The sequence below is a fragment of the Ctenocephalides felis genome, unplaced genomic scaffold, assembly GCF_003426905.1.
Source record: "Ctenocephalides felis isolate EL2017-DRISC unplaced genomic scaffold, ASM342690v1 CF-g0.4_SCAFFOLD_00845, whole genome shotgun sequence".
Taxonomy (NCBI): Eukaryota; Metazoa; Arthropoda; class Insecta; order Siphonaptera; family Pulicidae; genus Ctenocephalides; species Ctenocephalides felis.
The window spans coordinates 12259153-12274996 of NW_020536999.1; the positions used below are offsets into that span (position 1 = coordinate 12259153).

General features: G+C 30.4%; 1 protein-coding gene across 1 annotated transcript in view; it reads right to left on the reverse strand.

Annotated features, from left to right (window-relative positions):
* Positions 1 to 2736: 2736 nt before the first annotated feature.
* LOC113377958 (SPARC-related modular calcium-binding protein 1-like) overlaps positions 2737 to 15844 on the reverse strand; it is a 116996-nt gene continuing 103888 nt past the window's right edge. The window contains exons 5-13 of the mRNA XM_026618430.1: positions 15577 to 15788; positions 15374 to 15515; positions 10738 to 11079; positions 6523 to 6665; positions 6191 to 6380; positions 4714 to 4804; positions 4506 to 4643; positions 4319 to 4437; positions 2737 to 2906 (exon numbers count right to left, since the gene is read on the reverse strand). Of these exons, the coding sequence (XP_026474215.1) occupies positions 2833 to 2906; positions 4319 to 4437; positions 4506 to 4643; positions 4714 to 4804; positions 6191 to 6380; positions 6523 to 6665; positions 10738 to 11079; positions 15374 to 15515; positions 15577 to 15788 (1451 nt within the window). The 3' untranslated portion in view covers positions 2737 to 2832. The remainder of the gene's footprint in view (positions 2907 to 4318; positions 4438 to 4505; positions 4644 to 4713; positions 4805 to 6190; positions 6381 to 6522; positions 6666 to 10737; positions 11080 to 15373; positions 15516 to 15576; positions 15789 to 15844) is intronic.

Below are 15844 nucleotides of genomic sequence, written 5' to 3' on the forward strand. Positions count from 1 at the left end.
GAGGAGAGTATTATAATATGAGCTGTAATTCATTTGTGGTAGAAAGGAATTGTGCAATAAATATAAGACATGTATATAGAAAACAATGTAATTAAAGTCACACTTCAAATACGACATGATCGGTTTGTCATTGTAATTAGCAATTAGGCCTATAAAAATAATTTTCATATGAATAACCTCAATTATATAGTAACCACGAATAATACAAATTACTTCAATAAACTTACGTTTCTTACACCCCAGATTTTTCATTTGTTTTATAATTTTCACTATAATCAAAGCAATCATACTCACGTGACACGACGACCGATCTCAATCGACCCATATTAAATTGATATCTAGGCTCGATTGGCACTCAACTCGAGCATAACGCTCTTCCGTTCCATTTGCACAGATTCACTCCCTAGTCGCGCCTAAAAAAGTTTTACTTCAAAAATAGTTAAGCATTGAGTTTCATCTGGAAATTTTCATGTTTCCAATATCCACGTTTTCTTGAAACACACATCACTTTCTGTTACATCATTGGCAATCGACTCGGCCGTAACGCTTTTCCGTTGCATTTGCACAGATTTACACCCTAGCCGCGCCTAAAGAAGTTTTACTTCAAAAATATTTATGCATTGATTTTCATCTGAAAATTGACATGTCTGCAATATCCATGTTTTCTTCAAACTCACATCATTTTCTGTTACATCATTGGTACTCGGCTCGAGCGTAACGCTCTTCCGTTGCATTTGCTCAGATTCACTCCCTAGTCGCGCCTAAAGAAGTTTTCCTTCAAAAATAGTTAAGCATTGAGTTTCATCTAAAAATTGACATATCTCCAATATCTATGTTTTCTTGAAACACACATTACATTCTGTTACATCATTGGCACTGGACTCAAGTAACGCTCTTCCGTTGCACTTGCACAGATTTACTCCCTAGCCGCGCCTAAAAAAGTTTTACTTCAAATAGTTATGCAATGATTTTCATCTGAAAATTTACATGTCTCCAATATCCATGTTTTCTTGAAACTCACATCACATTCTGTTACATCATATATTAATTAATTTTACATAAACTATAATGTAATCTTACAAATATGAATACTTCTCGATTCTCATCACTGGTTTTATGTTAATTTTTTAAATTATTTAAATATATTGCTTATTATTTAAATACATTCATTAATAAATACATATATCAATAGAATATTGATGATTACATTAAATCTCCTAATCTTTCATCTTTTATTTTAATTATTAAATCTTTATGTTCAACTTTGATATAATAAATTGTTTAATTTCTAAATCTATATGTAACCTGCACAAGTAAAACTATTATAATAATTCTTACAAAGAAGAATTTATAGTTTTTATAGGGTTTCGCACACACCTCAAAACAAGATGTTAAACTAAAAGTTATTCACGCTTTAATTTACTTAAAAAAAAATTAGAGAAATATATATATATAAAAATCAAGGTGTGTGTTATCTTATATATAAATAGAGAGCTAGAATATTTTTGAATAATACTCCATAATATTCACATATATTGATATATTTTGCAGCCCAATCGTCGAATTAAAAAAAAAATTAAAATAGATTTTTTTTTATTCTATTAATGTGTGTCATCATTCAGTATTCAAAAAAAGATCTCACATAAATAACAATAGTAGATATTAAATATAAAAATATAAAAAGGAGAATATTATATACATACCAAAGCAGGAAAAACATAAAAAATTAATAATATAAAATTTATTGAATACTAAACTTGTGTGAAAGAATATCATAACTAATATAATTAATTAAAGAGAAATTATAGGAGCACATATTGCCCTCCTATATTGTGTGTGTTCAATCGCTGTGCATTGTGAAACACTGATCAAGGTTACGTGGCATGTGCGGTAGAGTGAGTGAATGCGGGGTATAAGAAACAAAAGAGGAATGAGAAACAGAGAAAGGATATAACGAACGAAAGTAAATGTAAATTAATTAAATGTAATTTAATTAAATTTTTATTTTCTCCTTTTTATATTTTTATATTTAATATCAACTATTGTTATTTATATAATATGTTTTTTTAGATTACTAAATGATGACACACATTAAGTGTCGAAACGTTTAATGAAATAAAAAAAATCGATTTTAATCTTTTTTCAATTCGACGATTGGGCTGCTATATATATATATATATATATATATATTACATATATATATATATATATTATATATTTTGTTTAACACTTTGCACTTTAAATTTGTACAATTAGCGAATAAAATTTAATCTACAACATTTTTCAATCAAGAACTTAACTCAGTATTTAGAAATGTTTTTCTGAAAACTAAAACTTGACTGACAGATTGGATTGATTTTTTAGACTAAATTAGATTAAAAAAGATACAGTTTCTACATAAATTTCACATTTTCTTCAAATTCTACAAATAAAATGAAGAAGAGATTTGTTCATATCATAATATAAGATGAAATTATAATTTAATATCATATTGCACTCAATTATTTTGCAAACAGAATTCCTTTTCACATAAAATTCTTTACCACTTAAGTCGCGCCATATTATTAAACAACAAAAAGTATAATAAAAATGTTAAAAGTATAATAAAAATATGTTATCATAGCATAATAATTTATACACTAAAAGTAGAAAATAATTCAGTAGGTCGTCGATTACAATTATTCAATTATAATTTTCGCAAGTTCTCATTTTATGAGATAATCGACGATCCACCAAATACATTTTCTGAAAATTAAGAGAAAGCCAATGCTCGCTATATGTACAATTTATAAATAAAATCAAATCATTTCTTTTATATTGAGATCATATGTTTTAATCACTTTTTAATATAGACTCTAAAGGATTTGGACCTTTTCTTTTCGAATGGGGCGTCGGCCTTGGCGATACTGAAAAAGGAGAAAATACATATTTGTAAAGGACAAAAAATTATTAAGACTACGATATAATGCTAACAAGCACGGTGGATTTTCCATTACTTCATTCTTAATTGTTTCCGCATTCCAAAGAGGTCGCCACCAATCGTAGCACGTAAATTTACCCCTGGGTTTAATTCTAGATAAAATTTATATAAACGTATAATATAGAAAAGATAAGACCCCCTTGATAAGATAAGTTTACCCGCCTATGAGGTAAAAAGGATCAGGAGACAAATTTTTGAGAAACAGCAAAAAATAAAATTTCTACAATGATGATTTAGCTGAGAGTTTTACTGAACATAGTCAGATAGTTGTTTGACTGATATAAGTTATTGGTTTGATTGTCATAATATAATAGCTCAAAATCAAATTGGGCGACCTTTGCGTCCTGCCCTACCCTATTGCAAAAAATAACTAGTGGTGTATGGCATCGTGCCTTAAAGCAAATGGCTGAAACTTCCCGTACCAAAATTAAATATTCGAGGGAAAAAAATCAGTAATCAATAAATATTGATCAATGATTAATAACAATTGTTTTAAACATTTTATCGTTCATAAAATATACAGATATGATCTTATCGCTCAAAGCACTTGAGAATGTTTACATTAGCAAGACGTGGCCGAATGAATCCATCTGAGGGTATATTTCTTACGACTAGAATAACGCATTTGAAATATAAACATTTTCAAACTAAATTGTGAATTTAAAACTCATATTTGAAGTATAAAATTTTATATATTTTTGAAAATTTTGAAAAAAAAATATTTCTGAAAATTTTGAAATTTGCTTGAACCGTATAAGTAAACTTTAAAACTCAACTCAACAGAATTGTAACAAAATGATTACTCATTTTTAAAAACTTTATCAAATATCTGATAATTTGATGTGAATATGTCTAATAATCATTTTTGACCGCCAAATATCATTTCTTTACACTTTTTTATATGCATCTCCGAAACCGCCGGACCTGCCTTACCAAAAATGTCATCAATTATTCATTTCGTCATTACAAGTAAAATGCTTTTTGAATCATTCAAATCGGGCGCACCGTTCTCTCAAAAACTGAATTACCGTTTATGGCACTTTTTGCCCCTTATCTTCGAAACGGCTAGACCTGCTTTTGCCAAAAACTAATCAGCAAGTCTTCTCATCAATAAGAATCGAATGTTTTTTGAATAATTCAAATCGTTTGATTCGTGCGCCCAAAATCGTGGAAGAAAAATTTTATCCAAACATACCGACGCACACACATACATCTATTTTTTCAGTGGTATGCCAAAATGTTCAGAAACTTTTGAAACGAAAAGGTATGCAAAAATATTCATTTTCGTTTTTTTTGCAATTACTATAACTTATCCCACGAAAAGTTAATTATAATTACCTGTCGATTCAGTAGTCCTCTGCGCTTTTAGGCAATCAAGCCATTCCGACAATGTTATTTTCTTATCGTGATTTGCATCACAATATCTTGGTAGCTTTTTACCACATCTTCTCAAGTTTCTGAAATTCAATTCAAAACAATTCAAATCAATTTCGTCCATAGCTTACTTCTAATAATCATCACTTACCTATGATTACTTATTAATGTTCTGAAAGTCTTCCACTCTTTGCGATCTAGGTTCTTATTTTTGTTCTTGTCGAACATTACAAAGTGCCAAGTGGCAACCTGCTCATTTATGGGTGCCATCCAACGCAAACTGTCCGGACTAAAAAAAAGAAAGATGAAAAATTAATTATACAAAAATTTAAAAATTAAACAATTAAACTCACCTGTACATATTTGTTCCGTTGGTTGCAGCATTCATCTGTTTCTTCAAAAACTCCATCAAGTCGCGAAGAAATTGTGCCTTTTTCTGCTCAGGACATCCTAATATATGGTAAGATTATATTAATTAGAAGCTAGTTGAAAGTGGCATTTAGCCTTAAGGCAAATAGCATGAACTTCACGAAATGTGTAAGAATTTACTTAATCAATCAAAATTGAAATTTAGACATTTAGATAAAATTTTCAACTGTTTATTTCAAAAATAAGTTATCGCTTTCAATTTATTCTAAATAATGCGATTTCGAATAGAATTTTCCCAAACAAATTTAAATTATCTGTAATTATACTAATTACATTGCACAGACACGTGCTTGTAAGGCCTAAAATTGTAGCTTATTATTATAAATTTTAATGAATTAATAATGTTTGACTCATCGCATCACAAAAGCAATTTTTGACACAAATTTTGACTATATATATTTTCTCAAACTTTAATAAATTTTTAACATCAAACCCTTTATCGTAGGACGGTAACATTTTAGCATGTTTTATAAGACTATGATATCTATTGCTAAAAATCTAAAAATCGTCGAAAAAATTTTTTCGTCAGTTAATTTCGAGAAAACGGTTCGGTAGATTTTTACCTTAAACTAATCATTATCATTCCCAGCCAATATCTTTCGAACAGTTTTTGATTTTTTAAAATTGATTCAGAATTGAGAGATAAAACGTGAACGAATTTTTTTCACTTTTCTGCCGATCGTCGCAAGAAACTGAGAACAGATAATCCACATCGAAATACATCGATTGGCTTTTAAATTTTTCAAATCGGTTCAGTCGTTTTTGAGAAAATATCGATGAAAGTTCTAATTTTAATAAATTCCAAAAAAACGATACTAATTTGTGCAAACTTTGGCGGATTTTTAAAATTTAACGACTTTTCGTAGAGCCGTAATATTTTAGTATGATCTATAAGACTACTATGGTATCTACTGTACAAAAAAAGTTCATAAAAATCGTCGAAAAAATTTTTTATAACACTTTGTTACAAGAAAACGGATAGATCTTTACCAAAAACTAATCAGCACGATTACCAACCAATATCTTTCGAACAGTTTTTGAATTTTTAAAATCAATTCCGAATTGCGGACTAAAACGTGGGCAAAATTTTTTCACATTTTTGCTATTTACAAAGAAAAGGCTTGGCTGATCGTCGCACAAAACTGACAAACAATAGTCCTCATCGGGATACATCGAATTGCTTTTACATTTTTAAAATCGATCGAGCCGTGTTTGAGAAAACGTCGATTTACGACAAAAAATCTGTTCACATACACATACACATACACATACTTTTTCCAAATTTGGTCTAATTCGATTCAGAATGGCTTGAAACGTCGAGAAAACATAAAATTAGCGAATCGGATTTTTTGATAAAAACAAACTTCTCCTTCGCCTTTTATCACTAAGTTTGTTATTTTTATTTACCCTTCATAGGTCGGCTGGGTGTAGGCAAAGCATCACATTGAGGCTTCTTATCCTTGGTCGAAGTTCCGGCAATGGGTTTTCCCGAATCTTCCTGGACGCACCAGCAGTAACCTGTACTTCCGTAACATTGCACCCTTTGATATCTTCCATCGGCAGTGCATTCGGGAACGTAAGGGTCGCTTACTGCTACCTGGGAAAATAGATAACTGAATAAATATAAGCAAAATCCTAATCAATAAGAATTGAAATTTAGTAAATTAGAACTATCATATAAACCTGATATATTGAACGGATATACCAGGAAATTAGATTTAGAATTTATTATTAATTACCAATTGCTCATCCAAAACTGCAGCTCTATCCGATAAGCAATCCGAATCGGAGTCTTCCCGAAGGAATCCGCCCTTTCCACTGTTGCTGTCCCTTCCGCCAAATTTAGTATTTACCAAGGGATGAGAAACACTGCCATGTAGCACTGTTTGGTTAAAAAGAAATTTATTATTGAAGGTGTAGTAAAAGGAAGAATTCATTAATTGAAGAAATAGAGTGGTATTAATAGAATAGTACGAAATCCATTATTGAAGGTGTAGTAAAATTAAATCCATTTTTGAAGATAAAGTTGAAAGAAATCCGTTATTGAAAAATAGTAAAATTTACGTTCTTCACTTACTTACTTTAAAAAATAAGATAATTAACTTCCCGTAGGGCAAGTTATAGTAATCGCAAAAAAATCGAAAATGAAAATTTTTATATATCTTTACGTTTCAAAGGTTTCTGAACATTTTGGCATACCTTAGAAAAAATGGATGTATGTGTGTGTGTGTGTGTGTGTGTGTGTATGTATGTATGTATGTGTATGTATGTATGTATGTATGTATGTGGCGTGTGTGTATGTATGTGCGGATACAAATTTCGTCGACGATTTCGGGAACACGGATCAAACGATTTGAATAATTCAAAAAACATTCGATTCGTATTGATAAGAAGACGTGCTGATTAGTTTTGGCAAAGGCAGGTCTAGCCGTTCCGAAGATACGGGGCAAAAAGTGCTGAAACGGTAACTCAGTTTTTAAGAGAACGGAGCATCCGATTTGAATAATTCAAAAAACATTTCACTTGTATTGACAAGATGAAGAATCGATAAAATTTTCATGAAGGTAGGTCTAGCGGTTTCGGGAGATATGGAGGAAAAAGTAAAAAAATGAAGCCATTTGGCGGTTCAAAAATGATCATTAGACATATGCACATCAAATTATCAGATATTTTACAGAGATTTTAACAATAAGTATACATTTTGTTAACATTCCTATGGGTTCCGTACCAATGCTTATGCGTTAGACAGCGACGCGGCGCTTACGCGCTTTATATTTTGACCGTATGCAGTTAAAGCAGTACGATTGCTTTGAAAAAAAGTTCAGATCTTTCACAATATGTCAAAATAAAAAATTTTTTTTTTTTTTTTTAAATTTTCAAAAAAAAGTAATTTTTTGTCTAATCTATAGTTTCTCAAAAATCTTATTTTTTCAAAGTAAATTTTTTTCAAAAATGTTAAACGTTTTTAAAAAAATAATAATTTTTGGTACGGGAAGTTCCAGCAATTTGCCTTAAGGCACGATGCCTTAATTGCCTTAAGACAGAATTCCACTTACAGCTAGTTCATTCTTTATTTGAAATTAATAATTGCTTCAATATGGATAAGTATTTATAATGAATATACGTACTAAATAATAGCAGTTTAAATTATAAAATTAACTAGTAGTGTATGGCATCGTGCCTTAAGGCGAATTGCTAGAACTTCCCGTGCCGTAACAAAATGTTCGAGGAATATTAAATGTTTTGAAATAGATTATTATAAATATTGTAACATTGTCTAATATTTATAAGAATTATATAAACTGGATTACAAAGTTAAAATTATTTATTTAAATTATATAAGTGAGCTTTAAAACTTTAGCAACCATTAAAATTAAAATCTGAATTATTTTCGATATACAAAAAAAAAAATTGAAAAAAAAAAATAAATAAAAAAATGAAATATTTTTTCCGCCAAAATCAATTATTTTGTCAAAACAAGCAGAAAGTTTTTTGAATCATTCAATTCGGATACTTAATTCTCTCAAAAACTGCTAGTTTTTGTACGTTTAGCTCCGTACGCTCGGAACGGCTGAACCAGCCTTTGCCAAAAACTAATCAGCATATCTCCCTATCAATACTTATTTTGCGAAACAATAATCACGAGAACTTCAAGTTTTATAAGTTAATATTAACTATATAATATTTGCTTAATAAATATAAATAATGAAAATAGTATAATAAGTGCAAAGTGCGATAATGCTAGAAATGATTTGCATGCAACATGCATCTAGTAAAAATTAATAAAAACAATTATAATTAGGTATACACTATTAAGTATAATTATTAAGATATATAATAATTAATAACATGCAAAGATTATACATATTTTTCCTAAGTTCATCTTATTATTTGTGCAAACCATGAATAGTTTTTCTATTAAATCATAAAATCAAAGTTAATTATGAATGTTAAATTTATTGTTTGGTTAATACTTTAATCGAGATGAAATTTGAAACGTAATGAAAATATTTCTTATGAAAATTAAATCGATTGAATGAAAAATATGTGAATTAAATTATAGTTTTAATGTAGATTAATGATGAATTAAATATATATTTCGTCGTAGATTCCTAAAACCAATTACCAAATTTTAATGATAATCTTATACATCATTTACTACTTTTATTTTGTAGTTAATTATTTGTTATCTGTTTTTTAAAAACCTCTTTGTAAATTATATGCTAGACTTATTAAGACGAAAGAAATAGCTGTGATAAAATGCTTATTGCAGAGTCAATTCTATGATATAATTTTTTATAACTAAATAGTATTTACGAGTATAATACTAAAAAAAACGAATAAATAAAAAATGTAATTTTTTGTTACTTTGCAAATTTTTAGTTATTAAATACGTTTTATTCTAGAGGGCATTAATAAGGGTATTGTCAGATATTCTAGTCTAAAGGCATGAATTTTATGCGATTTTTTGAAGGACTATAATAAAAAATGCAAAATTTTTACAAACTTATTATTTTATAAGTTATTAATTAATGTTTTAAAAACACAGAAAAAAATAAAAAAAATAGTTGTGATTCTTGCAAGTGATGAAGTGAAGGACTTAAAAAATTGGCACGTGATCCTGATTTTATTTCTCCAAATAACACAATAAAAAATATTAATAATCTAGAATGATAAATAATGGACAAGTTAATTTTCACAAAATAGCAATGTTAGAAAAAAATTACAAATACAAAAATACAATTTTTTTTGATACTCTCGATTTTTATAAAAATCGAAATTTGGGGTTGAGTGTAGTTCATACTGATAAGCAGACTATAAAAAACACTCTGTAAAAATTTCAAGTAAATCGGTCCAGTAAAATTTAAAAGATCGTGAAAATGGTGTGAATTCGAAGAAAAACGCGTTAAAGTTTCGCAAAGGAAGGAAATAGCCAAGGGTTATTGAGATTAAGGGGCACACCTAGTGTGAAATTTTCAAATAATCGAATTTGAATTTTCCATATTTCGATAATCGATATACAAAATCGATAGCTTAGATAGTTTTGAGTTACAGCCATTAAAGAGTATATATATATATATAGTATATAGTATAATGATCATTTTATCTTTTTTCGCGAAACAGCATTTGCTGAATTTGCTACAGCGATTACTCAAAAACAAATGATCCGATTACTATCAAATTTTTTACATGTTCTATATATAGTCCTCCGTAAATGAACTATCGATTTTTTTATCTGATTAAAATTCGAATGTGGCAGGCTAAAAACAGCCAAAATTCGACTTTTTTTAAAAAACGCCGCCATTTTGTCAATTTTTGATTTTTTTTTTTTTCGTAGTTCATTTACAGACAATATTATCTAGTTTAACGAGATTTTTTTTTAAATTTATCCATGTAGAAGGACGGAATCACTGCAGCAGTGAAGGGCCTTTTTTTGTGACGCTGTTGGAGATCGACAGAAACTTAAAAAATATTTAATTTTTTCTTCTTACTACGTATTTTTAAAACATGTTATAAATATATTCCTAAAATTTTGAAATGATTGATAAAGTAGTTTTTTTTATATGAATTCCCAAAAATCACCTATTTTTAGGCGTGTTACACTGGTTGTGCCCCTTAAAAGTACGTGTATAATAATAAGAGAATCAGTTCTTTAAAAAAAGCTGAATTTAGGAACAGTAGACCCTCTATCGAGTGCGGAAAATACTAAATCAGGGTAAGCAACATATTTTGTGTATCACTAGAAAAAGCATATTACGACCCCAAATTAAATACAAATTAATAAAAAATCAACTTACACAAGCTTCTACATACGTTACAGCCGATACATTTTCTCGTGCCGGACAATAGTTGTCCGGCCGCCATCTACAATGGTTTTTGTTAGCAAATGAATAATGTGTACATACACAGTGCCGGTTTTGTTTTCTGTACGCTATAGTGCGGTCCACGCTCACCCTGTTGTCGACCGCCGGAACCACCAAGACCACCAGGACCACCAGAACCGCCGAGCGGGGGTAAGTGGTGACCCAGATCGCCGACGTCGTCGTCGAAGTCTTCTTCTTCCTCGTCGAAGTCATCGGAGTCTTCCTCGGAGTCGTCCAGGATCGGACGGGGCCCCATCTTGCTCCAACTGGGAGGAGACACGTTGATGGGGCGGTGAGAGGTCGAAGATACGGGGAAATTGCCGCCTCTGTTCACGGGCTGCAGGCGCTCCACGGTGGTGACGCCGCTGATGGGGTAAGACGGTTTGCGGTGGTTGTTGGAGGAGGACGATGCAGATGAACCCGAGGTGTCTTCTAGAAAAAAAATGGACAAAAGTAAATATTAGTAAATTTTAATTTTTTGAAGCAAGAGTTTATGTTTAAGGACGTCCACTAATTACGTGAGCCTTAAAGGGGTTTCACAAAAAATTATGAGATATCACGTGGGGAAGATGAAGAACTAGTTAGATATCAATCAATTTAAAAAAAAGTCCAAGTATTTCAAAAACAAATCAGAAATGTTTACGATTTTTTTTTAGTAAGGGATCGTTCAAGTATTACGTAAGCAGATTTACTACAATTATTTACCCCCCCATCCCCCTTGTCAGTAAAAGTAAACAAAGCTCTTACTCCCTACCCCCATGCTTACGTAAACGTTTTTGCAATTAATGTATTGTTTTTTTAAATATTCTAATGATTAGGTTATAATTATAATTTTAAAAATAAGAAAATAGATTTAGGATGTAGAGATTTTACTGATATGGTATTCAACATAGAGTAACAAAATTATTATAATCTCACGAACACAATAAACTTATTTTAAGTTTTTGGTACTGGCAAAGAGAATGTGAGGTTGCCATTTGGTAAAAAATAAAAATACTACCTATGACGTAATCATCATCTAGACACCCCTGCCCCCCATGTCAACCCATAATAAGCAATCAACAACCCCCCGCCCCCCTATAGTGCTTACGTAATACTTGAACGGCCCCTAACTATAAATACACGCAATGTTTGATGAGGGAGGGGGGAGGTAATTTTTTTTTTTTTAAAATATCGCCACGTATCACCAATGGAGGGGAGGAGGCAAAAAAACCTCAGAAATTGCTTACGTAATTCATAGATGCTCCCTTGCTTGCAAAAAAAGCCGATTCTACTAATTTTATGTTTTCTTGTCTCTTTATTCTAAATGAATGAGACTAAAATTGAACTAGATGAAATTGGCATTCAGCCTTAAGGCAAGTTGCATAAACTTCCTGAAATGTGTAAATTGGCTTAATAAACCGAAATTGAAATTTAGATATTTAGATAAAATTTTCAACTGTCTATTTCAAAAATAAAGTTATCGCTATCAAATAAATCTAAACATTGGAATTTCGAATTGAATTTTCTCAAACACATTTAAATTAAGTGTAATTATATTAATTATAGTGCACAGCCATGTGCTTGCATGTCCTAAAATTGTAGCTTATTATTTTAAATTTTTGTGAATTGATAATATTTGAATCATCACATCACGGAAGCAAATTTTGACTATAATATTTTCTCAAACTTTGATGAATTTTTAACATTAAACTATTCGTCGTAGGGCCGTAACATTTTAGTATTTTCTATAAGACTATGATATCTATCGTCAAGAAAAGCTTCATAAAATCGGCAATTTTCTTTCTGCGACAGTTAATTACGAGAAAACATCCCGGTAGATTTTTACCTGAAACTAATCGGTATCATTCCCGACTAATGTCTTTCAAACAGTTTTCGATTTTTTAAAAACGTGGACAAAATTTTTTTCACTTTTCTGCTATTTACAAAGAAACGGCTCAGGCGATCGTCGCACAAAACTGAGAAAAGATAATCCACATCAAATTCATCAATTGGCTTCTAAAGTTTTGAAATCAGTTTAGGCATTTTTAAGCAAACGTTGATGAAAGTTCTAATCTAGACAAACGCCAAAGAAAAATCGATACTAATTTTTGCAAACTTTGACAAATTTTTAAAATTAAACGACTTGTCGGTAGAGCCGTAATATTTTAGTATGATCTATAAGACTATGGTATTTACCGTCAAAAAATGTAATAAGAATCTTCGAAAAAAAAAATTTATCACTTTACTGCAAGAAAAGGGCGCAACCGATCTTTACCAAAAACTAATTAGCACGATTCCCAACCAATATCTTTCGAACGGTTTTTGAATTTTCAAAATCGATTTAGAATTGCGGGCTAAATGTAGACGAAAATTTTTTCACTTTTCTGCTATTTACAAAAAAAAAACGGCTTGGTTGATCGTCGCGCAAAATTGAGATGCATCAGTCCTCATCGAGATACATCAAATGGCTTTTAAATTTTTGAAATCGTCAATTTACGGCAAAAAATCTTTTCCACATACACACATACTTTTCCTTCGGTCTCATTCAATTCAGAATGGCTTGAAACGTCGAGAAAACATAAAATTAGCGAATAGGATTTTTTGATGAAAACACAAACTTCCCCTTCGAAAAGTTAATGAAAGCATCATTTTTTTTCTCTTCATGCAAGTTACTGTACCTTTAATTCCTCCAGTTTTATCTTCTACATTTCTAAATTTTGTATACTCAAATTACGATCGATTTTAGATCCAATTTTAATCGTCACCATCAGCTTAATAATATAACGAAATTATATTTTCAATAAAGACCATTTTATTGACTATTGGCTTTAATATCTCATACGATATTGAAGTTAAATCTGTCATAAAACTTTATTAATGGAGCTTATGGTTTTATCCACAATGACTCCATGGCAAGTATTTAGATGATTCAATTTATGAGTCTAGACAATGACCGAGTAAAAGCCTTGTGGGCGTTTTCCTGCACATTTTATAACAGATACATGGACAAGATTCAGAACATAAAAAAATATGCATTTTAAATTATGTTTATAACAATTCGCTTAAATTCTCTTTCTCGAAGGTAACCCAATGGTTGTTTTAAATACTTTGATATATTTTTTTTAAAAGGCAACCCAATGGTCTTTCTATCTATTGACTCAGTGGTTTTGATATATTTTTTTTTATCATTTACGTAATGTGATGTGTAATGATGGGGTACTATGAGCTTATTATTAGGTCGTTTAGAGCACTTGTTGGTGATTAATTGACTGCAATTAAATAATAACACTGGAGACGCATTGCAAATAGTTTGTATGTATCTCGATTCTTTAATTAGTGAAGTAACAGACAGCTGACTGCTGCAATGCAATATAATTTTGCAAGTCAACTACATGTGAACTCAATCAATCTTATTGAGCAGCGGCTGGTGTAAATAAATGGTGATAGGAAAACATTTTTTGACTATATAACATTAAACGCGTTTTTCTCAAAACTGTGTTTTTCGATGCTATACCCACGATTTATCAACTATTGCAGAACCGATTTACTTGAAAATTTTTCAGAGTCTTTTTATGGACTCTCTTTAATATCAACTAAAAATCAAATCAAATTTTTTTGGCAGACTTCAGGCTCAATTCATGGGTATGGTCGGGTGTCAATTTTTTGAGACTCTCCATCTTTCAAAATTAAAACTTTGACATTTTTTAATTTTTATATTTTCTTATAATTTCCAAATTATTAATTAATGACTTGTAAAAAAATAGTATTGTTTGCCTGTTGTGCCACCTTCTAAAAATTGCATAAAATTCGTGCCTTTTATAATTAGACCAGACTCGCTTAAATTAACTTCCCTAACTAATAAGGAGAAGTTTGTTTTCATCAAAAAATCCGATTCTCGACGTTTCAAGCTATTATGAATCGAATGAGACCAAATTTGGAAAAAGTATGTGTGTGTGTGTAAACAGATTTTATGCCGTAAACCGACGTTTTCTTAAAAACGGCTCGCCCGATTTCAAAAATTTAAAAGCCATTCGATGTATCTCGAAAAGGACTATTGTTTGTCAGTTTTGTGCGACAATCAGTCAAGCCGTTTCTTTGTAATTTAGAAAAAAGTGTTAAACTTTTCGTTCACATTTAAGCTCATACTACCAAATCGATTTTAAAAAATCAAAAACTGTTCGAAAGATATTAGTTAGGAATGATACTAATTAGTTTTAGGTGAAAATCTACCGAGCCGTTTTCTTGTAATTAACTGTTGAAAAAAAAATTTAAGCCGATTTTTATGGAACTTTTTATGGCGATATATGCCATAGTCTTTTAGAACTTACTGAAATATTACGGCCGTACGACAAGTAGTTAAATTTTAAAAATCATCCAAGTTTGAGAAAATGAGTAGTTTTTTTGACGTTTGGTAATAATAAAATTAGACGATTTACTTGGTATAACGATAGATTACTTGGTCTTAATGAACGTACTAGACCAACAAAGTCCTACGGATACTGGTTCAGTTGTAAAAATCATTGATTTGTGAAAATTTGCTTTTAGAAAATACACGGAGTTAACGTGTTCGTCGAAAGTTCATGTAACTTGCCATAAGGCAAAATACCAACACCAACTAGTTTTATTTGGCGGGGTACGACTTAGGCAACCTTACCCTATATAATTATTATTGGAATCAAAAATAGTATTGAATATGAATAATAAACATCATTAAATGACATTCGTAGTTACCTATGGTATAAACTCCAGGAATAAATAAAATTCAACTTACGATTAATTCCTTCTCTCGATAAACAATCTTCCCACTCAGTCTTCGATAGTTTATCATCATGATCCAAATCGCATGCTCTTCCAAAAGTTCTTGCACATCTTCTTGGTTTAACAATCTGAAAAGCAGTAAATACATGCAATTATAGATTTATTTAAAATAAATAATTTTCATCTTACCTTTTTCACAAGTCTTTTAAGTTCTCGATACTCATTCTTGTCAAGCCATCCGTCTTTATTACTATCCATTGATGAAAATTTCCAGTCGACAACTATTTGATCGTCGTTATTACCATTTGAGGTAAAAGATCCACTTTGTGACCTCTGATATTCGGTTAGAAATATTTTTATAAGATTCATGTTGAAGGATGCTCGGTCTGATTTGCTACAACCTGGAATAAATAGATAGAAAAAATCCTAATGTGTAAAAAAAGTAATTAAAAAGGTT